We start from the raw sequence: 26405 nt of genomic DNA, 5'->3' as shown, positions 1-26405 counted from the left end.
TCTCAAGTTTCTCTCCCTGTTTTTCATATTCCCTAAGTTTTTCTAAGAGATTTGAGTAGATTCAGTGCGTCAGCATAGCAGTAACTGGGACTTTGGGGGTTTTAATGGAATATATGAGAGTGTTCACATTATATGGGTGTGCATTCCATGAGATATTTTTGCCCATTTTACAAGGCCCAGTGAAAAACCAGCCAACCATCTGTAAAATCCATGGGAGATCAAAAAAACCCCTGCAGCGGTACTTCGCCTGAAGTTAAAAATAAAAAACGGGATGATTTTTTTTCCCTTTTTGAAGCCCCTTAGTTACAAAAGAGAGTTTGCTTTGAAGATATTAACTAATGTGCATGACCCAACTGTCTTTTAACAGATTATTTGGATTGCATAAGAAGGTCATCAACATGGTACACAACCTGCTGTCCAGCCACGACTCGGACCCGCGGTACGCTGACCCCCAGGTAAAGGCCCGGGTGGCAATGCTGTATCTACCTCTGATTGGCGTGATCATGGAAACTGTGCCTCAGCTCTATGACTTCACAGGTATTTGATATTCTCTGCCTTGCCTGTCTGCTCACCAGGCTTGGGTGTTTGGGTTCTGAATTGAATTATGAATGCCTTTGCTGTCGGACGAAGTTGTTTCTGAATTGCGATTTTGGCATGTTTTCGTGTTTGTTTTCACTTGCAAAATGTGCTTTCAGTGCCTGTTAACACTCAAAAGTTGCATTTGCCCACCTGTTGGCATGCAATAAAAAAAAAAAAAAAAGCAGTGCACTTTAGTTTACATCCCACTGGCTGATGTAAATACAGAGCCAGCTTCCATCTATGTCTCTGACCTGCTTAAAAAGTCACTCCCACACTGTACCAGAGTCCCTAAATCCAAAGGATAAGCAGAGTTCCTAAATCCAAAGGATCCAGAGTTCCTAATTCCAAAGGATAAGCAGAGTTCCTCTTCTTTCTCCTATCATGTGCTTCATCAGCAGTTCATTTTCAGGGGTGCTTTGCAAAGTGTCCCAAAGAGCAGCAGAGGTTATTTCAAATCAGGGCAGGAGTCCAGTCAGGAATAGTTTGGAATTTAGAGTTCTCCTCTCCATCCTCTGAGCTTCTTGACACAATTAAGCTGCAAGAAGGGATTTGGAGTATTCAAAGGGGCAAGAGGTCTGTTGTCCTTTGTTAGAAGGGTCTTAGGCACTAAGGTTGTGTAGGTTGCATTTGGGAATTGCTTTATTTGCTTTCATGGCCTCAAATCACTGTCCTGTTCTTTGCAGGACCTCTCGAGTGGGATGGTTTTCAGTTTGAATTCTCATTCCAGTGAGACCAGCACTGTGGATGGAGTCTGGGGGGTGAAGCCTTGATGTGGGGTCTGACTAAAATCCTGTGTTTCTCTGCAGAGAGCCACAACCAGCGGGGGAGGCCGAGCTGTGTCGCCGTGGACGATTACGAGAGCGAGGGTGGCAGCATGATCAGCCAGACAGTGGCCATGGCCATTGCAGGGACTTCTGTCCCCCAGCTCACCAGGCCCAGCAGTTTCCTACTCCCTTCTTCGGTATAAATCCATTTCCTGACCCTCAGCCTATGTCAACCAGCAAATGTTCAGCAGGTTCTGTGGGGACCCACATCAGTTTGTAGTTGGGTGTGCAGAGGGGCAACAAAGGGGACAAAGCAGATTGGCATGTTGCTGTGTGTGTATCACATAAGGGGCATAAGAAAATGCCAAGGAGGGATAGGAATCAACAAACCTCACAAAGTGGGAGAATTATCTTTCCTGAGATAGAAACAGTCTTATAAAAGCTCTGTGAAGTGCAGTAGTCACTATGAGCTTCAAACCCTAAGAACAAATTCTATCCCAGGTAAATCCCACCTAGCTGAAGACAAGGAGGGGCATTTTCCCTGTTCTCTGCACAGAGAGGGAATCCTGATCCTGGTAGCAGGCAGACCCTCCCATTTCTGCCTTCTCTTGCCTTTACTCCAGGACTGTGACCCCATTTTGCTGGGGTTTAGGGGCACTCTCAGGGAGACCCTGATAGATGCATGAGATAACATGCAGCCCCTCTGCCTAACCCCTGAGCTGCTGAGGTTATTGCAGTTATCTCAAGGGAGGAAACTCCCTCTGTGGTGCTGGGAATGTGATCCCTGTCCTGACCTGTGTTTCAGGGTGGCAGGCAGCACTCCACCTTCTCAACAGAGTCCAGCCGCAGCCTCCTCATCTGCCTGCTGTGGGTGCTGAAGAACGCGGACGAGAGCGTCCTGCAGAAGTGGTTCACTGACCTGTCAGTGCTGCAGCTCAACCGCCTGCTGGACCTGCTCTACCTCTGTGTCTCCTGCTTTGAGTACAAGGTACTGCCCAGCTGGAGCCCCTGCAGTCCCTCCTGGGCCCTGCTGAGGACCTTTATGCTCCCATCCTTTACACGACTGCAGAAAGGCATTTCCTGCCCTCTCCAAAGTATTTCCTGTATTCACAATCCCAAGGCCAGGCTTTTCCCATGTTTACGTCCCAGCCATGTGAGTGTCTGTGACTTGTTCCACTTCTCAAGCAGTTTGTGCTGCTTGCCCCTCATCTGGGAACTGCTGCAGTGCCACTTTGAAAAGAGAGTTTTCTGTAGCAGTGCTGGAATTTGAGTGTTTTATCTACCTACCAACTTCATCTGTATTCCTTTCTTACTGCATATCTGTAGATATTTTGAGTTGTTAACTCATAGCAAATATCCCAAATTGAAAAATCTTCCCTCATGGTTTTGTTTGGAACTTGCAGGGCAAGAAAGTGTTTGAAAGAATGAACAGTCTGACATTTAAGAAGTCAAAAGACATGAGAGCCAAACTTGAGGAAGCAATTTTGGGCAGCATAGGGGCAAGGCAGGAAATGGTCCGAAGAAGTAGAGGACAGCTGGGTAAGTAAAGGAGTCCTCTGTGCCATCCCTTTTCTTCCAAAAGCTGCTCCTCCCATCCCCAACAATTATTTGCACCCATCTGTGGTGTGGGACACAAGGAGGCCTTTAGGAAAGCTGTTTGCAGCATCCTTCCCTGGCTCTGCAAAATCTCAACACCTTTCCTAAATTGCAGGCACTTCATTTGCTACTTGATTGCCTTTTTAAGTGACATCACATCTCATTTATGGGGTGTTCTTGCTTTAATTTTTTCCAGTGTAGGATCTTCTAGAGTGTCCTGGAAAACAAACTGCCTGATCTTGCTGACAGCTCTGAAAGTTCCTGGGCATTTCTGCTGACATAAGGAGACCTGAAGTAGCTGTAGTTGGGCTCACAGGCTCCTTCTGATGATTTCTACTGTTTGTAAAACCCAGTAGTTTTTAGGAACACCCAAAATTCAAAGGGTGGCCCAGGGGACAAGAATCAGAGCTGTGGTTTTGTCTCCTGCTCTGCCACACGAGCCTGTCCTTGTGGGCTAAGGTGGAAAAGTGGTTTAGAGCCATAATGAAGGAATCACTTCAGAGATGGGAACCTTTATTTTTTTCTTAATGTGGCCAGATTACTTTTATTACCTGAAATTCCCCTGCCCTCCCAGCAATGAGAATAATTGTGAGGTGAGAAGGGGGGTCTTGGCACCACCCTGAGAACATTCCTGGGTGCCAGTCAAGGACAGCAGTGTTGGAATGCTGAGGGTTGGCACTCTCAGGCTCCTTGTGCAGGCCAAGGAAGGGACTGCTCTCACCAGTGAGTGCCTCAGCTGCCTCTCTGTGTCTCACGGCACTCAGTGACAGAATTAGGGCCATGTAAACATCCTGGGTGAGTGCCACAGAGCCTCAGGCTCCAGAAAATCGTCTTTGTTGCCACCTGCCACTTGTGAGCAGATCTGGAGCTGCTGCTCGTGCAGCTGAAGTGAGCACCAGCTGACTGCTGTTGTTTTGCTGTTTCCCTGCAGAGAGGAGCCCTTCTGGGAGTGCCTTTGGAAGTCAAGAGAACCTGAGGTGGAGAAAGGATATGACTCACTGGCGGCAGAACACCGAGAAGCTTGACAAGTAACTCTGCCTTTTCCTTCTGCTCTGCCCCTGTGCCAGGCCTGTGAGAGCAGGGTCCCCCTCCCCACAGAAGGTCACTGCCAGCTCAGCTTTGAGCCCTCAGATGCAAAGGGCTGGCATTGCAAAAAAAAAAAAAAAAAAGGCAAATAGCTTTTACTCCAACACTGCCCTCCCCACTCTTTGCCTTTCTGCTGTCCCTTGCTTCCTTAGACTTCCAAATCAGATTTAAAGAGATTTATACGATCCATTACTGTCTTAAAACCCTGCCCTAAGCTGTAATTTAGCGGGAAGATCCATTAAGAGTTTCCACAGATAGCATTTATATCTCATGTCATATTTCCTTTATTCCATAAGAGCATTCTGGAGTTCTCAAAGCTCGCTTTCCTTTCCTGTCCTAATCCATCACTTTGATTGTTTTTCCACATGTGCTGTGCTTTTAGAAGCCACAAACCAGCCAGGTACTGTAGCATTGGTGTGCAGTTCTTACAAATTGCCATTTTGTACATCTGCAGACTCAATCATCACAGCATTGTTTGTGGTGCTTGGCAGAACTTCTCAGTGTGTGTGTGCAACTGACTGGAATGAGCTCTTTTGGCTTATTACACCCATTTCCTTGAAAATTCCCTCTCTTGGTGTGGTTTAATCCAGAGGGCTCAGGAGTTGTGTTTGAGCTTTGCTGTGCACGTTTTCTGTCTCCTCAAATTGCAGCCTGTAGTCTGCAAAAGAATTGTTCCTTATCCTAGGGAAGCAACCTCAGCCCAAGTGAAGCTCTGAAGAAACTGAGGAATGGGGTCCTCAGTGCCCACATGGAGATCAGGCCAAATTTTATCCTTGCAGACATTGACTCTTCCTGGACTAGAAAGCAATTCTTCACAGCCTTTAGTTGTTTTGTCCCACACAAAAATGTAATTTCTCCTTATGACGAGTAGTGGCTTTTTGTCCAAGGCTCCAGTCCTGTTGAGTCATTGGGAAAGCCAAATGCCCAGGGTATTTCACCCTGCTGATGAAGTGATGTAGATAGAAATTCCAGAGTCACATCAGATTAGAATTTGGCCTGAAAGACTCAGCAGCTCACTGGCAGCACTGGGTCTGAGTCCTGTCCTTCCCAGAAGGACCTCAAGTACACATCTAACAGCTGTGGAATTCCTTGATGGTCAAAGGATGGTGTCTCACCTCACAAAATGAGCTGCTTAGATAAAATAAAACTCTCTAGAGCTGCTTTCTAACCCCTGCTTGCTGTGACTGGCACTGCTGTGTCCTGTGTGTGTAGGTAGAGCCTGGCCCTTTGAAACCCCATAAACAAGACTTTTCACTCCAAGGGTTGTGCACAGCTGTCTTTTTATGCAGATGGTATTATTTTATGGGGGATCAGGTTCCTGGAGATATTGAAGGTGTAGGCCAGCTGCCAGAGGACATGGAGTGTGGCAGGGAAGGGCTGCTGCAATACAGCTCCAAGAGCCAAATTGTTTCTCCCTTTTCTTGTGTTTTTCTGGGATTTTGGTCACCCTGCTGCTGGGATTTGGCTTGGCACAGTGTGTCAGTGATGGCTCCTGAGGCAGGGCAGGCCAGGGTTGGGCTGTTTGAGTGCAGCCCTGGCTCTGTGCCCAGTGCAGCTGGTGCCACTGGAAGGGGCTGGGTGTGCTGGATTCCTGGAGCCACAGGTGTGAGTGGGTGTCTGGACTGTGCAAGGCTTTCCAGGAAAACAAATACCTGGCATGGAACAGCAAAACCCTGTCCTTCAGCTGAGAGGGGAAGCTGTGCTTCAAGGATTAAATGCAGTGTAGCTTGGAGAGATGAGATTGCAGCCTGGCAGGCTGCAGTGTGCTGCTCCCAGGGGGAGTGCAGTTCCCAACTCGTGTAGCACCACCGTGTGTCCACAGCATAAAGCCACATGTCCTGTTCCTGGTCGTGCTGTCGCATGCCTAACGATGCTGCTGAGCCAGTTTGGAGTTGGACTGGGCTTCTAAACTGTTGTTGTGTTCCTGGGAGAGCAGTGAAGTGTCAGAGAGCAGTGTGAGCTCTCCAAGCATGATGAACGTGAAGCCTCTGTAAGTCTGTACTTGTAAAAAAACTGAGTTTTCCTTCCTGTCCTCTCAGGGGGTGCATTGGAATATCTTTGTGGTGTTGTCCAGTGATAAATATGCAAACTGTAACTGGGAGTTTCCTGCTAGTGGGAGAACATTTTTGACTGGAAAATATGTAGGTCTGTTCCTAAATCAGGAAGTAATTTTATTTCTTTGTTTTCTCTGATCAGGTCAAGGGCAGAGATAGAACACGAAGCACTCATCGATGGGAATCTTGCAACAGAAGCCAACCTGATAATTTTGGATACTCTGGAGATAGTTGTACAGGTGAGGCTGATAAGAAAATGGAGATGTAATGGCATTGCAGTCACCTGGCCAGGCAGCACTTTGTTAAACAGAACTGCCTCAGTGCTGAGAGAATTGTTCAGCTGCAGCAGCAAGGGGGTGATGCCTCTCCAAATCCCAGCCTAGAACAATCTGGTTTTACATACCAATACCTTCCTTCAGTCTTGAAATTGAGAATTTAAAGATTCTCCTTTCCTTGTAGTATAAGAAATAGTTATTCAGGAATGAACTGTAAAAATCTCCAAATCTTTCCCTATCCCAAGCAGTTCCTCCACTTCTTCCCAAACCTGCCTCAAATCACTGGGATCCAGGTCAGCCTCCTGGACCTGTACTCACTTTGTCCCCTGATTTCTGTACAGATGAGCCTGGGCACAGGCTGGGAGCAGGCAGGACCATGCTTCCCAAAGCCACCTTTGATCTGCAGAGAGACCCAGGAATCCCAGGGATTGAATTTATGCCTGAATAACCCAGCTAGAGCCCACCTATGGGCTTTCCCTCCAGCAGAACAATGTCCCCAGAAGTCAGAACCTCGCTGGGGACAAAGAATCCCCATTCCACCTGCTTTATCCAGGGACCAGGTGTTCCTCACCTGGGGGCTGCCTCAGAACGGGGCTGTTTGGCAGGCCCAGCTAAGTGGGTCATTTCCCCATGCAAAGGGCTTTTGGGCAGAGCTATTTGCTCTTTCCCACATGGACAGTCACACAGGAGGTTCATTTTTCTCGTGGAATCTTGGTTTCCATTCTTCTCATGGAGTTTTGGTTTCCCAGTTTTCTCATGGAATCTTGGTTTCCCATTTTCCTCATGGAGCCTGGGTTTCCCTGTTTCTCGTGGAGCCTTGGTTTCCCATTTTCCTCATGATGCCTTGTTTTCCCTGTTTCTCATGGAGTCTTGGTTTCCCATTTTCCTCATGGAGCCTGGTTTCCCTTTGCAGACCGTGTCGGTGACGGAGTCCAAGGAGAGCATCCTCGGCGGGGTGCTCAAGGTGCTGCTGCACAGCATGGCCTGCAACCAAAGTGCCCTTTACCTCCAGCACTGCTTTGCCACACAGAGAGCTTTGGTCTCAAAGGTGAATCCCCTGTGGGGGCACAAATTCCCCCTGAGCAGCACTGAGGGAGGAAGGTGCTGTTCCTTCCTTTGTATGGGGCCACTTCCCCAAGCAATTACTATTTTGTGCAGTGTGAATTTTCTGGCAGCATAGCCTGGCCTGGTTTTCATGGGCACTACCTGCATTTCTGCATTTTGGGCTTCTCTGCACCAAAAAGTGCAGCTCACACACCATGGATGGGATTTGGGTTCCTGCTGGCTGGCACTGAGTGGGAAGAGGGAAGCTCAAGGCACAGGTGAGGTTTAGGCTGGACAAATCTCACTTTAAATGGATTTGTTTCCCAGTTTCTGTAGGTCTGTGGGGAGAAGCTCAGAGTTTTAAGCCTGAGATTTTGGGAGTGATGTAAATCAGTGTGAGGGTGTAGATGTGGGAGCAAGTTGGAGGGGAAGGTAAAATGAGTTGCCTTCCAGTGCTGCCAGTTTTGTAAAGTGATTGAAATGAGCATCATTCCCCCAAAGAGAGGATTTGGGCTCCCTCTCATTGCAGTGCACCCTCACTGCTGCCTGTTTGTCTGAGTGCTCATTCCTGCCTGCTCCAATTTCCTCCCCTGCTGTTTTCCAGTTCCCTGAGCTGCTGTTTGAGGAGGAGACAGAGCAGTGTGCAGACCTGTGCCTGAGGCTCCTGAGGCACTGCAGCAGCAGCATTGGCCCCATCAGGTCCCACGCCAGTGCCTCCCTGTACCTCCTCATGAGGCAGAACTTCGAGATCGGGAACGTGAGTCCTGCTGCTCTCCCTGGGTTGTTGCAGACAGTGGGGTTGGGGCTGCTGGCTGTGGGTGCAGTCCCCCACAGAAATGGGGGGCACCCTGCTTCTGGCTAGGGGTTGTGAGGGGATTGACAGCACAGATAAGAGATTCCAGATTTTAAGGCTTGACCAAACCAAAACCATCGGGATCAAGGATGTTTCATGAGAGCATCATCCTGCTCAGGGTGTGTGAGAGGAGACCATGTGCAAACAGACAACATTAATATTTTTGCAGGAGAACCTTTATCTGGAATTAAATAATCATCAGATTTTGATGTTTGGCTGCACCAGGTTGATTCTAATCAGTGCTCTGAGGCAACCTTTCTTGCAAAACTTCAGTTTTCTTTTCTCTGTCATGTCAGGAGGAGGGTGCCATGACCAAAGCACTGTCTCCAGGCTGCTGAAATACCATAACAACATCTCTGTTGCAGAACTTTGCCAGAGTGAAGATGCAGGTGACCATGTCCCTGTCATCCCTGGTGGGGACATCCCAGAACTTCAATGAAGAATTCCTGCGGCGTTCCCTCAAGACTATTCTGACATATGCTGAGGAGGATCTGGAACTTAGGGAGACAACATTTCCTGACCAGGTAAAAGACAGAAACTACAGGACAAGCAATGAGTAATTCATTAAAAGGCTGTGCCTAAACCTCCATCTAGAACTGGACTTTGTAGGCATTCCCTGGAAAGGGTTTGGGTTTTGTTTTTTTAATCTTCTAATCACATAAAACTCAGGTCTTTGATTAGTTCTGACAAGATGCAAAGATTCAGAGTGCCTGTGTTCCTCACATAACAATGTGTAGCTCAATTCCCATTGCCTGTTCTTTACAACAGCTTATTTTTCACAGGTCCAGGATTTAGTGTTCAACCTCCATATGATCCTGTCAGACACAGTTAAAATGAAGGAGCACCAGGAAGATCCAGAAATGCTGATTGACCTGATGTACAGGTAGAGTTGGCACTGTAGGGACAGGAGATGTCAGTGCTCCTCGTGGGTTTGGGCTCAGATGCTGCACATTTGGGCACTTACAGGACTTCATTGTGGAGCAGGTTGGGTCTCACTGCTCACACACCAATCTATGCCTGTCTGCTGTGTTTGAATGTGGTGCTGAGAGGTTTTGTTTGGCATTTGGGCAGCTTATCTTGGATAAAAGTAGTTTTCATTCCCCAGCCATCCCTGGAAATCTCATCTTCCACCTGAGTAGGGAACTCTCCCTGCTTGCTTCAGGGAGAGCTTGGGGGTCTTCCAGCACCTGCTTGCCCAGAAGGCTTTTTGGTGGTACATACAATGGTGTCCATATGCAAAAGATATTCCAGAGCCAAGTTAGGCTCCCAAGTGCCAAATTCCATGGTGCTGTCTGCACAAATGGCCCTGAGGGCTTCTGAGTGGCCAGCAGAGGTTTTATTGTAGGGAGCCAGGCAGGTGTGCTCTGATTGTGCCACACCTTTAATTGCCACCAGTCTCAGGTGAAACATGGGCTTTGGTCAGGAGCTTCAGCATCACCCACTGCTCACCCACCACTACCTGGCTCAGAAATCTGTAATTCAGGGTGACTTCCCATGTGAACAGCTTCTTGTCTCAGGGATTTCCAGACAGCACCAAGGGGGTTGGTGTGTAGGCAGAAGAGACTAAACACAGTGTGAAAAAGCCATGCTGAAGGGCTGTGCTGGTTCAGAAGGAAAGGACATGGAAGCACAGAGGTTTTGTCTCCCTTCAGGATTGCCAAGGGCTACCAGAATTCCCCTGACCTGAGGCTGACGTGGCTGCAGAACATGGCAGGGAAACATTCCGAGAGGAGCAACCACGCCGAGTCTGCCCAGTGCCTGGTGCACTCTGCAGCCCTGGTGGCCGAGTACCTGAGCATGCTGGAGGACAGGAAGTACCTCCCTGTGGGCTGTGTGACATTCCAGGTGGGCATCATCCTCCCTAAGGGGTGTTTGGGCTTTGCTGCTGAGCTACAAAGTGTTTCCATGTGCTGGGAGTTCTGTGCCTACATCCTCAAACCATGCTCGCTGTTTGTTGCATGAATGAGATGCTGCTCTGAGGAAATGTGTGTTTTATACAGATCCTCTACAAAAATAGATGTATTTTATATATACACTACAAAAATAGATGTATTTTATATATACACTACAAAAATAGCAATATTTTACATGTATACTCTACAAAAATAGATATATTTTATATATATGCTACAAAAATAGCAATATTTTACATATATACTTTATAAAAATAGAAAGCCATATTTTACATATATACTCCACAAAAATAGAAAGCCATATTTTACGTATATACTCCACAAATATAGAAAGCTATATTTTATATATACATGTATATACTCTACAAAAATAGAAAGCCACCTCTACAGAAATTTTAGGATCTGACTACAAATCAGTTGCCTTTCAAAGTATTGAAAGTGTTGAGTGTTGTTTGAATTGAGTAAATGTATTTTTATCTCTTGTATCTCCCCAGAACATATCTTCCAATGTTTTGGAAGAGTCAGCAGTTTCTGATGATGTTGTGTCCCCAGATGAAGAAGGAATCTGTTCTGGGAAGTATTTTACAGAAGCTGGTCTGGTGGGATTGCTGGAACAGGCTGCAGCATCTTTCTCCATGGTAGAAGACTTTCATTTCTTTACCTCCCTTCTCCAGCAACCTCACATTGCTGGGCAGTAGGAAGGAAAATGTTTTCTCTCTGAGTGTATAATTCTATTGTAAATGCTTAATTTGCACAGAACAATTGGAGTTTTAATTGTTTAAGACAGCTTGGTTTGCCCTCTGGAGTAAACCAAGGAAAAGGAGTGAATTAATTCCCATGACACAACATGAAGTGTCATTCAGTGGGGTTAAGCACAAGTAGCAATAAATCCAGAGCAAAACCCTGGAGTTCCTGCTCAGCCCCTCTGTGCAGTGACTGCCCATGGTGGGCTGGACCCTCTCCATGAGAGAGATCCTGAGGATATTCCCAAGTCCATCTCTTCTGGGGTGCCAGAAGTGGTGCAGAAGTCACACAAGCTGGAGATGTACTGATCAGAAAAAGCTGAAATGTGCACTTCAGCTTTTCCATATTTAATGCCCATAGGTTTGGTTAGGATCCTGTTCAGGTTGTCTTGCTCTTGTGCCTGTGTCCATCCAAAATATCCCAGGGTTGGTTATGTTAATGATCCTGATTACTGGCAGCAAGGTGTAATGCACCAGGCTCTTGATTTCAGGGGTAACTGGGGATTTTATTCCATTCACCTCTGGGTACATCTCAAGAAATGATGTGATTATCCCACAGTGGAGTCTCAGCCACCTTTTCATTTTGCAGTTTTATCATTTAAATGCTGTGTGTGTAATTCTGGCTGTTGAATTGATGGAGCAATCTGATGGGCCTTATTTTTGTAGGCTGGCATGTATGAAGCAGTTAATGAGGTTTACAAAGTCCTTATTCCTATTCATGAAGCCAACAGAGATGCCAAGAAGTTGTCTGCTATTCATGGTAAACTGCAGGAGGCATTCAGCAAGATTGTTCACCAGGTAATGGTTTGAATTTTCAGCTGCAGAGTGAATTGTGAAGAAACTTCAAATGCTCAGTGCAAGGAAAATGAAAAACCATTATTCTCAGATTCCAGAGAATTGACAAATGATGATCCGCAGTAAATACAAGGATCATTAACAGGTTTTTTTTCCTGGAATTTAATATGAGAGAACATCACAAACCAAGATTTGTTGTAACTTCAGAACTATCCAAGACTTAAAAATTCCAGTTTACCCCTTCAGATGTTCTTTTAAACTGTATTTTGCATGCTGGGAAAACCCACTGTACCTTGCCTTTAGCCTGGTAGGTGACATCCAGAAATGCTGGGGGGGTTTATTTGTTTGTTCATGTGGTGGTTAAAGAATTGAAGGAACCTTTCCAAACTTGGATGGTGCAAAAGCCACCAGGTTAATTAAGGGCTGTAGGGCCTGGCTGTGCTGGGCCAGAGGAGGCTGCTTTGGCTGCATGATGACTTAGAACCATTGAAACCATTGCAGGCTTATTGCTGGTCATGTTTTGGCCTTTGAAACTCTTTTTTTTTGGTTTCTGTGACATGCCCTTTTTACTTTTTATCACACAGAGTACTGGCTGGGAGGTAGGTAACTCCATCTTAGTTAGCAAAGAACACTAATTGAGTTTCCAGATGACTCACGCCAACGCTTGCCCACATGTGCTAGCTGTGGGTGTTTCTGTTGCTGTCTGCTGTTTAAAACAATTCATTAACCAAAGAAATCCCAATAAACCGTGGTTGTAGTAGGAATTTCTTCATAAGCAGCTGTAGGTAGTGCATGGATGCTGACGTGTTCCACTAATGAGGTTCTTTGGTGAATGAGCCACTGTATCATCACTAGTTTGTTTTTATAATTTGTTTATATTTCTTTCCATCAGCATTGACACAGAAAATCATCCCTCCATACCATATTTTCTTTCACCCCACCCACAGGGGTCGATTTAAGCACCAATGCTCAGAGGTACCAAACACAAACCTGGTTTGCTGCAGGTGCACCTTTGATCTCAGAGGAGAAACTGCTTCCTTCTGTTCTCACTCAATTTATGTAGGGGTTTATCTGGCAGTAAAAGGGCTCAGTTGTGTTAACTGGGGCCAGTTTTGCTGCCTGGGTTTTTGAGGAGGCTGTGTGCTCACAGTTTTGCAACACACACCTCTAGAGCCACGCTTTTGGGTTAAAAATGGACAAAGCAATTGAATGATCTGCAGGGCCACTTTGACTCCAGCCCCAGTCCAGTTGGCACAGTGGGTGCATGAGCATGGAGAAGTCTCAGAAAGCACTAAAAAGCTCTGTGAATATGATGTTCTTTGTTTAGGTTTCATCTTTCCAGTTTATTTTTGCTTTTCTATGGATCAGGCAGCTCATTTTGAGCCACCTCCCTCCAGGTTTCCACCACACATTTACTGAACCGAGGCTGAGACAAAAAAACCCTTTGGTGTTGTGGGACATAATTAAGGCTGGTGATGTCTGAATGTCAGCTTCAATTCCAGCCTGGCAAAAAATGGAAATTGAGCAGCTTAAAATAAACCCTGACACTTCAGGGCTGGCCCTGGAAATCATCCCCTTGTGCCCATGGAAGGTCCAGGCAGACACAGCCCAGCAGAGAACCTGTGCTAGGTGTGGAAATGATGTAAATGTGTTCAACAAGGCCTGTGAGCATCTGTTTTATTATTCTGCCCCTAAATCGACCCCTGGAGAGACTCCTGCCATTGGTTATGATTCTAACACCACTTGGTCATGTTTTACTGCATGGTAAAAGACACCGTGGGTTCAGCTCTCGTCTGTCATCGTGCTCCTTCATTGCCACACTTTTTCTGACCTTTGTGCTTTGTAGCTTTCAGGTTTGTTGCATGTTTTGCCCTTTTTTCCCCTCCCCTTATTTTAAATATTTTAATGGATGCTTGCCCCCCCCACTTTTTTTTTTTTTTTTTTAATTTAAAATTTATTTGCTGCCAATTTGCTGCTTGTTTGTTTTATGGAATTTCCCTAATTAAATACTTTCTGTTTTCTCCTCTATCGCCCTGGTTGCTGACCCTCCTCCCCACTCTTACTATTGTCTGTTGTGGTAAGTTCCTACTTGTGGAATTTTTTTTCCCTTTCTCTGCCCCTTTTCCCCCACCTCCCCTGTTTGTTTTTGGTTTGTTTTTTTTTTTTTTTTTTTTGTTTTACACTGTGGAACCCCCAGTTTCATTTTAGCAAAGAGCTATGCCAACAGCAGCACCCCCCTCATGGCACAAGGAATGTGGTGTTGCCAACTACAAGCATTGCAGTGTCCTGGGGCTGGCACCAGAGCATTCTTGAGCTCTCCTTAAACACACCAGCTGATGGGCTTTGTGTGCTTATTCATGGAATAAATGTTGAATTCATTCTATTTGTTTGTTTTCCAATTAGGAAAATTAAGAAAAAATCTTTTCATGCTGTGCCACGAGAATTTAAAAACTCTTTTTAAGCTGTACATGGGGAGGTTGCCAGTGGATAATAGGGCTCCAGGAGCTGATTCTTTCCCAGAAAATCAATATTGGAAGACTTGGAGTAGTTGGCAACACTGCAAAGGGCCTTGGGTTAAAATTGAGCAGGAAAATAACAGTACTGAGTTTGGTAAAGATGGGTTGGATTCTGCATTTTGAAGGAGTTGCTTTTGTTCCTGCACCCTTCAGGCAGCAGCTGCTGTCCTAGAGGAGGAAGCAGTGATCCCTCTTGCATCTGATTTATCTTTAATTTCCCCCCAAATCTTGTTGGCAAAGCTTTTTGTGTGCGTGCAAGAGATAACCCCAAAACTTTATTCCCAGCAATTTGGAAAGGTATTTACCATGCATAATAACAAATCATGAACCTTCATAAGTCATGGTGGCTGTTACCTGCTCTGCCAGTTGTGTGATGGCTATTCAGTGTTCACCTTCATTCTCTTCTCCTCCCAAAATCCTATTATTTTTTGATAAAATAATAGGAGATATGATGCTTTTAATAATTCCTCCCTCATATCTGCATTTTTAGCTCTTGCCAGAAACAAGACCACAGAGCATTTAATGATTTGTTCAGTTTTCCCTGCTGTGGCTGGGAAGTGGTTTGGTGTTGGCTGAGTTTGAGATGCCAGTGCAGAGCCATCCCCTGTCCCCAGTGCCAGGCATGGAGCTGATCCCAGGGAAGTGGCAGCTCCTGAACATCCCTGACAGGCCTGGAGTGGTCTGGAAGTGTTCCCCCAAAGGGATTTGCTCCATTCCCTTGTCTCCAGGCACAGATTCCCAGCCCCAACATCAGGGGCTCCTCACTGCTGCCTCTGGGGTCCCTCTGACTGGGATCCAGCATCTGGATTGACCAGGGAGAGCCAGAGCAGCAGGAGATGAGCTGGGAGCTGACCTCACACAGGGACAGGGAATCTCACCAGGCTTCCCTGGGGCTCCCCAGTGCCCCAAAACTCTGATTTTATGCATTTAGTAAATGCCAGCAGGACTGCTCAGGGATTTATGCTGATCAACAGGCAGCATTCTCTTCCTCCCTCATCATTTTTACCCTGCCTGTAACAAGGAGCTGCCTGGGCAGGTGTCCATGGCAAAAACTCACTTGTAGGGATCTGGTTGTGCAAATGCTTCCCACCCTGGAAACCCCTGGCCCAGGAGGGAGGAAAAAGCTCATGAATTAGAAATCAGTGTGTCCTCAACCACCCAGTGCCAGGGCTGGGGCAGGATCCCACAAACTTTGGCTCTGGGGAGCTGTGGCAGCTCCCCCCAGGCAGACACAGAGTCATGGGATGGTTTGGGGTGGAAAGGACCTTAAAGGGATCAGGTTCCAACCCCACCTTGGGAAGGACTTTAAGAAAGGAGCCCTGGAGTCAGAGCCTTCTGTCTGTGACAGTGAGGTGGAAGCTTGAAATGCTGAATGTTGAGGGATTTTAGTGTGGATAATGTTACCCAAAACTGTGATTTTGAAAAGGTAGTGATGAGGAAAAAAGGGTTCAGTAGCTCAGTCCTGCATGGATCCAGGGGGATGGGCACTGCCCAAAGGCAGGGAGTCCAGGGAAATGGCAACCTCCAGTGAAACAGCAGCAGCTCTGCAGCTGGAGTTCCCACCCTGGGAGTGGTGCTGGGCTCCTGTGTGTGCTGAGAGCCCTGGGGTTTCCGTGGGGCTGGAGAAGAGCCCCTCTCTGCAGCAGGATTCCCAGAGGGACAGGCTCTAGAGCAGGGCCCAGGGAGCCTGGGCACAACCAGGTGTTGCTTTTTTGGGATGAGTGAGGGTTGCTCCTCACCCCAGGTGCCTCCAGGAGGGCAGAGCTCAGCTCTGAAGTGGAAATTTTTGGCCCTCAGGCACCTCCAGGGGGGTGCTCCAGAGTTTTCTCCAGCCAGGAGAAGTGGCCATGCCAGTGATTTTTGCAGTCTGGAGTTTGCCTGAAGGGTTTTTTTATTTTTGTTTGGCTTATTTGTCCTCTTTGCCTTCCATAGATCATGTTCACCATCACTCCAAGAGATCAGTTTTGCCATAGCAAAGTACTAAAACAAAACCTGGCAGCCAGGACACCTGTAAGGGCTGTTTGAAACCAAACCCTAACCCAGCTCAGGGACCCTGAGTGTTCTTTACTGCATCACATTTGTCACGAGAGTAAAGGTGAACATTTTGGAGTTTCTTGCTGAAAGGCACCCCTGGTTTGTGCATGCAGCGTGAGTTCTTTAACACAAGCAAGGTGTGTTTAATTTTTAAAGCATTTTTCTTCTCTCTCTCTCTCTCTTTTAATCAGATTCTCTCCGTTGCCTTTCCAGCAAAAAATCTTTCTTGTTTCTCTCCTTTTATTGCGTTTCGGGGCCAAATTCACCACTGGCTCCCCTGGAAGCAGGTACATGGCACAGGATTGCATCTGCTTTCACCAGGAGTGACTTTGGCCCTCTCTCCTAGGCAGTTCCTAGAGAGTGTAACACTCCCAGCTGGAATGCTGGTTCAAGAGCACTTGTGTGTGTGTGTGAGTGAACTGGACATTGACTTGGGCCCAACCCTGCAATTCCTGGAGGGCGGATTTGGGGGGAATCCATGCTGGGTGATTCCAGGGGTGTCTGACCCTGCACAGCCTTTGGAGAGCCTCAGATAATGATCCCAACAAAGGGATTTGCCTTTGGCTGCCTCTCAGAGACATCTAATGTTTCTTAAGCTGAAAGAGCATAGATTTAGATGGGATATTGGGATGGAATTGTTCCCTGTGAGGGTGGTGAGTCTCCAGTTCCCAGAGCAGCTGTGGCTGCCCCTGCATCGCTGGAAATGTCCCAGGCCAGGCTGGACAGGGCTTGGAGCACCTGGGACAGTGGAAGGTGTCCCTGCCATGGCAGGGGTGGCACTGGATGGGCTTTGAGGTCCCTCCCAACCCAAACCATTCCATAATTCCATGCTGGCACCTCCAGGCTCCTCCTGGGCTGGGAGAAGTCATTGCAGGGTTGGGCCAATGGTCGTAACTGATCCATAGAATTCCATGTTACTTTATAATTCCATTGTGGTGTTTGCTGCTAAATGCATCCATGCTGAGTTTCAGGTGTGTTTATTTTTCTTTCTCTTCTTTCTTTCTAATTTTTTTCTCCTGTTTTTGAATTTCTTTTCATTTTTTTGCATAAATTCAGGAGCCTGTCTGCAGCCGTCCTTGGGGGTGTGTGTGTCTCCACCCTGAAATAACCTCTTGTTTCTCCATCCCTAGGATGGAAAGAGGATGTTTGGCACCTACTTCCGAGTTGGTTTTTATGGCACCAAGTTTGGAGACCTGGATGAGCAAGAGTTTGTTTACAAGGAGCCTGCAATAACCAAGCTGGCTGAAATCTCCCATCGGCTGGAGGTGAGGGGGTCTCACTGGAGGTTTAACTGCTTCCCATCAGTTATTGCACAGGAACAGCCCCTCAGAAAAGCAGTTTGGGTGTCTGAGAGCTGGGGCTGGTGTCCCCTGCCCTCCTGCTGGTGCCACCAGCAGCAATTCCCTGATCAGAGGCTCTCCCTGGAAATTTGTGGTGTTCCCATTATCTTTCTCCTCCAGCAGGGTCTTCCCAAGGCATAGACTGAGTCTTTGTTAGTCTCTTCTTTATCTTCTGGTTTCTCCAAGATGTCCTTGTGGTCCCTAAGTTCTGCATTCCAGATGTCCAACCTCAACAGTCCATCTCTCTCTCTCAGGCTTTGTTCACTGAAGCACAGCAGAGTTGGTTTAACAAAACTTAAAGCTCCATTAATTTTCCCAGGCTGTGCTCCCACAAAAGTAGGTTATGACAATGTTGCTAAATGCTGGCTAAGAGTAATTTAGGAATATCACAGTATTTATAAATTATATACATATGTAGGTTATGATTAAAACAGTTAATTTAAATGTTGATTAAAATAAATAACTGAAATTCAGACATTCTGTTTCCACCATCAGTGGATCCCAAAGTGACCCATTTTAGTTGCACACAGACACAAAACAAACCCAAATGCCTCGTTTAGAACCAGGCACTGTTGGAAGGCTCTCCTGCTTTCCAGGGCTTATTTTTTCCCATTGCTTCTGGAATGAGACTGTTGGGATTCTCCTGGGTTCATCAGATCACATTCTGCCAAAGGCATGTGGAGCTTCACCTCCCCTGAACGTGCCATCAAGGCTGCATTTGATGTTTCTTCCTTTCTCCTTGGTTGTAGGGGTTTTATGGAGAACGGTTTGGGGAAGATGTGCTGGAGGTGATCAAGGACTCAAACCCTGTGGACAAATGTAAACTTGATCCCAACAAGGTAAAGGCACATGTGAAGTAGAACAGGTCCTGAATGGGTGAAAATGCAGTGGGAAAAATTCTGCCCTGAATTTCACTATGTGGGCAACAAAACCCATGTACTGAGCATCTTGTGGCTGCTTGGGATGAGAGTTTGGGAAAATAATTCCAGCAAGGGATGCAGGATTGGCCATTCCCTTCCCTGGCCTGGTAGTGGTGGGTGGGAAGGGAGGAGGTGAAAGGACAGAGGCTGTGCTGGCCTTGCTCTGCTGGGTGCAAGGCAGGAGGGGCTGGGCCATTCCCTGCAGCATTTTGTCACCTTTGTGCCACGTCCTTTGAGAGTAGCAGAAAGAGCAGGAGCAGGCCTGGGAAACAGGGCAGGGCATGACCTGCAAGGAAGGGTTTAGATTGGGTATTGGGGAGAAATTCATTGTGAGGTGGTGGACATCCAGAGAAACTGTGGCTGCCCCTGGATCCCTGGAAATGTCCAAGGCCAGGTTGGAGCCCCCTGGTTAAGGGGAAGGTGTCGCTGCCTGTGGATCCCTGGAAGTGTTGGAGCAGGTTGGAGCCACCTGGTTTAGGGGAAGGTGTCCCTGCCTGTGCTAGGGGTGGGCTGGATGGGCTTTAGGCTCCCTCCCACACAAGGCATTGCATGATTCCATGATGTGAGAGGCAGGAGAAGGGAAGGACAGCGAGCTGTGCTTTACCCAGCCCACAAACCAGTGGCAGCACCTCAGTCCCTCCGGTGTGAGCGGGATTGTTGAAGGCAAAGCCCAGCCCCAGTTGGTGCAGTGGTGGTGTTGGGAGGACACAGCTCCAGCTGAGGAGCACATTCCCTGCTGCAGGCCTACATCCAGATCACCTATGTGGAGCCCTACTTCGACACGTACGAGATGAAGGACAGGATCACCTACTTTGACAAGAACTACAACCTGCGGCGCTTCATGTACTGCACGCCCTTCACGCTGGACGGGCGCGCCCACGGCGACCTGCACGAGCAGTTCAAGCGCAAGACCATCCTCACCACCTCCCACGCCTTCCCCTACATCAAAACCAGGATCAACGTCATCCACAAGGAGGAGGTGAGCCTGGGGATGGGGGGAATGGGGCCTGGTGGTGCAGGAGGCTCCTTCAGCTCCGTTCCAGCTCAGTGCGGAAATGTTCCTCACTCGGGGTCACCACATGTGGTGGTGTTCACACGAGTCACAGGACGAGGGAAGAGATGAGAATCTTGACTCTGTGTTTCAGAAGGTTGATTTATTATTTTATCATATATATTATATTAAAAGAAAATTATATACTAAAAGAATAGAAGAAAAGATTTCATCAGAAGGATAGCAAAGGAATGGAATGATACTAAGACCTTGTACTGTTTACAGCTTCAAGACAGGTGGCTGTCATTGGTCATCAAGTAAAAACAATTTCACATGCTGGGTAAACAATTTTTTAAATCACATTCTAAAGCAGCAAAACATGGAGAAGCTGAAGCTTCTCAGCTTCTCAGGAGAAAAGATCTTAACAAAAAAAAAAATTCATGAAATATGTTCGTGACAGCTTTGGAGTTCCTAGGGAATTCTCCCTGTTGCCATTTGACCCAAAGTAAGCCCAGACTGATTGAGGGTTGTGTCTGCCCCACCACCTCCACACCTGGTATAAGGAGGGGTGCTTGGAGAGCTCTGCAGGCTGGGCTGGGTTGGTGCAGCCTGGTCTTAGTTTTATAAATTATGAGTTTTATAGTATTTTAATAAATTAAAAAGGGAGTTGTATTTTTTTAATAAGGTTTTTTAAGGATAAATTGTTTTATTAAAAAATGACATTTAAGTTATTTTTATTTTTAATTTAATAATTAATTATTTGGAGTTTCTAATGTGGATTTTTGATTTAATTATATAATAGTATTTAACTTTATGAAGAAGGTGAAGAAGAAGGATTAGCTTTTGTTTTATATCATTTATATATATAACAAAATTTGTATATATAGTTTCATATATATTATTGTATTTTAAATTTTTTAATTCTAAGTTTTTTATTATGTGATATTATATACTTTTATTTAAATTATATATTAATAATCTTAGTTTTATTATTTAATTTTGGAAGCTTTCTTTACGGTGTTAGGTCAAATGTGTTAGGTCAGTGTTCTCTTGGGGGTTAGTGTCTGTCAGCACAGAAAGTCTGAATTTCTCAGTAAGCAGGGTTCCAACACCACCCCACTGTGGCCTGGGTGTTGCTGGAGGTCTGTGCCTGGTTGCCAAGCTCAGCCATAACAAAAATCCTCTTCTGGCTCCTTGCTTAGATCATTCTGACCCCCATCGAGGTCGCCATCGAGGACATGCAGAAGAAAACCCAGGAACTGGCTTTTGCCACCCACCAGGACCCTGCAGACCCCAAGATGCTGCAGATGGTGCTGCAGGGATCAGTAGGTACCACAGTGAATCAGGTGAGGATCACTGTCCCGGCTGGGCTCTGCAGTGCACAGCCCTTGTTTCTCAATCCTCTGGAATTTGTGCAGTCTGTGGGATGTGTTTAGGGTCACTTAGGGTAGGGCTAGGCCAGCTGTTCCCAGGGATTTTGTATTTGAGTAAGAGTCTTGAAAATGTGAAATCCCTCCCTCAGTTACTGCTCCTCCCTGGCACTTGCAGATGTTTCTGCTTGCTCCTCTTCCCTGAACTTTCCCTTTGTTAGCCAGGCTCTGCAGGATTGTGTCCTGCTGTGGATTCTCAACAAAATGGAAGGCAGTGGAGAAAAACTGAGGAAAAGCTAAAGGAGCCTGAGTACAGCACAGTGCACAAGCTGGAAAAAAGTCAGCTGGAGTTCTGAGGGCTGGGTTGAGTTTGTGGTGCTGGCAAACACTCCCTGGCTTCCATCTGCATTGTTTAAACTTTGCCTCAGTTGTGAGTGGAGCAAACTTTGTCAGGACTCCTTATAAAGGAAAACAAATGGAGAATCTGTGCAGTTTCTCACACTGTTTTCCAAAAGCAGAGTTTAAAATAAAACAAAGCAAGGCCCAAAGGCGACTCAGTTGTCACTGAGGTTGGTGATTTACACCAGATTTCCCAGCTGCAGCTCTTCAGGATGCTGTGTGTAAGGAAATGTTGTGTTTTGGGGATGTCTTCTATGTGGCTGAACTTTCTCTAGTGATTGGATGTGACAGACAGTTCCCAGAAGCTCACTGTGCCCCTTCTCTCCTAAAGGGACCATTAGAAGTTGCACAGGTTTTCTTGTCTGAAATCCCCAACGATCCAAAGCTCTTCAGACACCACAACAAACTCCGTCTCTGCTTCAAGGACTTCACCAAAAGGTAAGGAAAGGGTCCCCAGGGCACTGCCAGGTGCAGAGGCTGCTGCTGCCACCCCAGCAGGGCCAGTGCAGTGACCCAGGGCTGTCCTGCTGTCCCTCCAGCTCCCAGCTGCCATGTGCTGCTCCTTCCTCTCCTGCCAGCCCTTCCCTGGTGGTGCTGCTGCTTCCTGGCTTCGTGGCCTTGCAGGGAGGAATTGATCAGGGAGGAATTGACCCCAGCTCAGCTGTGAGATGTCCCAGAAAAATCACAACAGGCCAGAGCTCCCAGCCTGGCAGGGTCAGGTGGAACTCCTGCACTGGCCAGGAGATGAAATTTCCTTCTGAAGTGAATTTCTCCAAGCAGAGTGGAGGGATGCTGGCACAATTCCCTGGAGAAATGTGCTGGCTGCTCTACTTTCCTTGAGTCATGCAAACTGCAGCATCTTTTACAGCACCAAGAAATTTTTAAAACCACCAAAATAATTGAAATGAAAAAGCTGTGAGCAAATAGATCCAGTGGAAGCATAGCTTTCCCTTGTGAAATAAATGGCTTTACTGATACAGTTGTTTTCCTACCCTTTATTTAAATTACATCTTTGCAAGCAGAAGAGTTCTAGATGAACATCCCAGACTGCTATTTGTTAATCTCCCCTGATTCTATCCATCTTTAAATCCTCTGGAACTGAAAGCGGTTCTGTGGAAATTAGCTTTTCATTTCTTTTCAGAGAGGATAAATGTAACTGGAGGGTAAATGACAATAAAGAAGGAGTTGTCACTCTGGAAATGGGAGATGTGACACCCTCTCCTTGCCCCCTGGGCACCAGGTGGTTCAGCTGAGCCCTGATGACCAAAAGACAGGACTAAGGGTATTCCTGTGATCCCAGAGGGACAGAGTGGCTGTGTTTGTGCTGTTGGATGGACAGACCTGCAGCCAGGGGCTGTGTCTGCGTGCCCAGCTCTCTCAGAGGGTTTGTGTTGCAGGTGTGAGGATGCCCTGAGGAAGAACAAGAGCCTGATCGGGCCGGACCAGAAGGAATATCAGCGCGAGCTGGAGCGCAACTACCACCGCCTCAAGGAGGCCCTGCAGCCCCTGATCAACAGGAAGATCCCACAGCTCTACAAGGCAGTGCTGCCTGTCACGTGCCACAGGTGCATATTTGGGTTCCTCTCCGGGCACAGGGTGTGAAACTGAGGGCTCTGAGCTTCCCTGGATCCTGCACCATCCGTTTGTTTTCAATCCTGGCTCTCCTGGCTGAGCCCGTCCCTGTTCCCTTCTGTCCCTCTTGAGAGCACATTCCCTTCCCAGCAGCTGTGGTAGGTGGTGTTTGCAATGCTCCTTTTGTTCCTCAGCTAGGACAGTCGGTTTTTTGTTTGTTTCCATCCTGCATCCCATTCCTTTTAGATGCAAAACCACCCTCAGCATGGCAGGACTTTATTCCCAATGAAAATGGGATCAGGTGCTCCGGTGGGGGGGAAATTGTTGCTGGAAGACCAGGAAGCTGGAGATTGGGTTTGTGTGAGACAGGACATAAAAATCCCAATGGGAATCACAGGATCACAGAAGGGTTTGGGTTGGAAAGATCTTAAACACCATCCAGTCCCACCCCTGCCAGAGCAGGCTGCTCCAACCTGGTCTGGAACAATTCCAGGTTTGGGGTGACCAAAACCTCCATGTGCAGCTCATGGATGAGCAGGGGGATTTGGGGTACAGCCACTTTCCAGCCAGGCTGTGGCTCCCTGAACAGGGCCAGGAGTGGTTCCCAGCAGGAATCTGGGATTTCTGTGGAGTTTCATGGCAGCAGGGCAAGGCTGGATGTTCCTGCAGCTGAATTTGGGGGGTTTCTGGCTGGGAGTGCTGCAGGAAGGTCCCTTCCCTCCCTGCCCAGCTTTGGGATGCTGCAGCTCTCCCCAGCTCTGTGTCCCAGCTGTTCCCTGGCAAATTTTCCTGGCTGGCATGGTGGGAACACCAGAGCTTCCCTCCCCACGCAGCCAGGCACCCTACAAATGCTTTGGTGTGGTAATTATTGTCTGATCAGATAATCAGCCTAATACAGGCATGACATGAAATATCCTGAAAAACATAGAATATCCTGAGTTGGAAGGATCCCACAAGGATCAGAGTCCAACTCCAAGTATTCCTGGCAAATTCTACTCTAGGGATGTGTTTGAAGGATTTAAATAAGGTTTCAGTTGTGCAGGTGTTTGTGCTGCTTCTGTGTGTACACAGGAATTAAACTTTCTGTCAGTGCTCTGGATGATACAAACCCAAACCCAAATCCTTGGAAAAGCAACGAGTTTTAATGCCAGTGGATTTAATTTTTGTTGTAACCAGCTCTAGGAAATACTGGAAATCAATTCAGAGTCATTCATCTGGTGAGGCTTCTTATTTCACCATGGAAAATCTGAGCTCATCATTGTATTTTCTCTCCCTCAGAGACTCCTTCAGCAGGATGAGCCTTCGCAAAATGGAAATCTAAACGAGTTAAAAACCAAAATAATAAAAAAAGCACTTAAAAAATTAAGGTTTTGAAAAGAAAAAGAGCCTTGTTATCAGCGCTGGGAATCAAAGAAGTTTTATTGTGAAATAAAACTTGGACTTCATCCTGGACATCCCACACACCTCTTCCTCCATCAAAGTGTTCAGTGGCCAAAAAATCATTCTGAAATGTCAAATGTAGACTTCTCAATGTTTGAAAAGAAAAAAAAAAACATCATGGCAGTGGTATCCAGAGTATTGGTGATGAGCTGTAAACTTCCCTGTTTTTTAAGGCATTTTTATGACTCAAAGGTACACTAAACGCATTTACCTTTATTTATAGCATTACCTAATGTTAAATTTATTTTACTTTTAGTTCCTATATTTAATTTATATTAGGACCATACGCAAATGCATTTTGGAAGTTTTTAATGTAGTGATGATGCTGATGGTTATTTTGATGGTACTATTAAATATGTGAATGTTTACACTTTAATTCCCTGTGCATTGGACTTCAGGGCTCAGCATCCTTGGGGAAAAGGTTCAGAGCAAGGTAAGTCATGGTAACATTAATTAACAGAGTGCTGATTGTTTATTATCCCTGTTCTTTTGCTGCAAACAAAAAAAAACCCAATAATTCCACCTGTAGCCAGCAGCAGATGGAGGCACAGCTTGGTACCCCCTCACCTCCTTCAGGCCAGCAGGGGAGGTTTCAGCTTCACTTGTGTGTGGTCATGGACATCTCCACCAGCTGGGAGGTGCCAGCATCTCCTCACCCCTGGGATTAGCAGTGTCCATGCAACTAAACTCATTTTATGTAATTTTTTAATTATAGCCTTATTTAGGGCAAAAAAACCTAAAATGGTATCACAGTTTAAAAGGATACAAAGCATTCTTTGCATTGCTGTTTAAGTTTTACAGAAGATACTTAGGGGTCTAACACTGCACTTTGAGGAAACATCAGATTTGGAGCTGAGTCCACAACTCCTAAATCTTGTCCTTAATAGTTTTCCTCTCTGTGGTGGATAAAGTCCCCTGGAAGAGGTGGTGTGTGATTAAACACATTTGTTCTCTGTCCATAAATACTTAAATATGCATAAAAAACCAGATATACACACAAAACCTGAATTTTATATAGAGAGAGAGAGTATAAACATACTCTTTATATATATATAAAAAATAGAAGGAAAAATGGGTTTATACATGAAGTGCCCCCTTCTGCAGCAGCACTGAAGTTTAGGGTGGGGAATGTCTTTTTTTTTCCTTCTTGATAATTAATTTTTAGGTTATTGGAGACTTCTCCCATGCTCTGTTATCCCAGCAGCTGCACAGGGGGGTGCTTTGTGTGCCAGGCTCTGCAATGTTCCCTGGAACAGAATAATCCTGAATTTGTTGTGTCACACCTGCGTGGAGTTCCCTGCAGAAGGAAAATTCCAAACTTTCCATGGATATTCCAAGGCTCTTGCAAAGCCCACGGGTGCTGACAAGGCCTTGGAGGTGCTACAGGAGTCAGGGAATCTCAGAATGGAAAATATGAAGGAAGGAGGGAAGGGCTTTGGAAGAGATTTACAGGAAGAGGCATTAAAAATATTTACACAGTGCAGACAAATCCCAGGAGCCACCAAAGGATGAAACTTTAATCTACAGCAGTCCTGTTCCAGGACAGGAGTTACAAGCAACAAGTTCGGGGGTGGCAAGTGGTGCTTGAGTGAATATCCCAAAAATCCACCCCCAGTCCCTCTCCCTGTGCCAGAGGAGGGGTTTGCATTCAGCATCTTCTGGCTGAGGCTGTTTTCTCTTCAGCTGCCACAAAGAATCTCCTCCCAGGCTGTGCTGGGATGATGGAAGGCAGCTGGGTCTTCCTGACATCCTATTTTGGTGTAAATAGTGGTTATTTTGTTTCCTTGCAACATTCCTGATGCTGCAGTTGAGTGAAAAAGATAAAGTCTTGCACCAGGTGTGGAAAAATAAACTTTCATTTGCAGGCTGAAATTCAGCAAATCCTAAAAAATTGCATTCTGTAATGGGGTTTGGCTGCCCTTGCAAGGTAAGATTACTGATATTTTTGTAATGTAGCTTTTTCTTGGTTTAGACTCTGAAATGATTTATTATTATGGTGCAATGCTTTGGAAAAGGGAAGGTGTATTTTGTCATTGCAGATTATTTTATGCTGCAAAATCAAGGCCTGTACAACAATGAGAGGTCAAACCTAACATGGAAAATACACTAAAAGAGATTTTT

General features: G+C 46.3%; 1 protein-coding gene across 3 annotated transcripts in view; it reads left to right on the top strand.

The window, feature by feature from the left end:
- Positions 1-24629, top strand: part of DOCK7 (dedicator of cytokinesis 7) — a 95095-nt gene extending 70466 nt beyond the window's left edge. The window contains exons 29-49 of one of the 3 annotated variants that reach the window (XM_058809035.1): positions 368-537; positions 1386-1540; positions 2149-2331; positions 2747-2882; positions 3871-3967; positions 6222-6318; positions 7268-7402; positions 8003-8155; positions 8617-8775; positions 9034-9134; positions 9904-10096; positions 10659-10802; positions 11574-11705; positions 12287-12301; positions 17392-17517; positions 18342-18431; positions 19255-19491; positions 20706-20849; positions 21604-21710; positions 22670-22837; positions 24123-24629. In XM_058809035.1, the coding sequence (XP_058665018.1) occupies positions 368-537; positions 1386-1540; positions 2149-2331; positions 2747-2882; positions 3871-3967; positions 6222-6318; positions 7268-7402; positions 8003-8155; positions 8617-8775; positions 9034-9134; positions 9904-10096; positions 10659-10802; positions 11574-11705; positions 12287-12301; positions 17392-17517; positions 18342-18431; positions 19255-19491; positions 20706-20849; positions 21604-21710; positions 22670-22837; positions 24123-24165 (2785 nt within the window). In that variant the 3' untranslated portion in view covers positions 24166-24629. Of the gene's footprint in view, positions 1-367; positions 538-1385; positions 1541-2148; positions 2332-2746; positions 2883-3870; positions 3968-4407; positions 4426-6221; positions 6319-7267; positions 7403-8002; positions 8156-8616; positions 8776-9033; positions 9135-9903; positions 10097-10658; positions 10803-11573; positions 11706-12286; positions 12302-17382; positions 17518-18341; positions 18432-19254; positions 19492-20705; positions 20850-21603; positions 21711-22669; positions 22838-24122 lie in introns of all 3 variants that reach the window. The other 2 variants (XM_058809034.1, XM_058809036.1) reach the window with 2 other exon arrangements.
- Positions 24630-26405: the final 1776 nt, after the last annotated feature.

The sequence above is a fragment of the Ammospiza caudacuta genome, chromosome 7 (genome assembly GCF_027887145.1).
Source record: "Ammospiza caudacuta isolate bAmmCau1 chromosome 7, bAmmCau1.pri, whole genome shotgun sequence".
Classification (NCBI taxonomy): domain Eukaryota; kingdom Metazoa; phylum Chordata; class Aves; order Passeriformes; family Passerellidae; genus Ammospiza; species Ammospiza caudacuta.
Note: the sequence above shows the minus strand (reverse complement) of the source record. Positions and strands in the feature narration are given on the sequence as shown.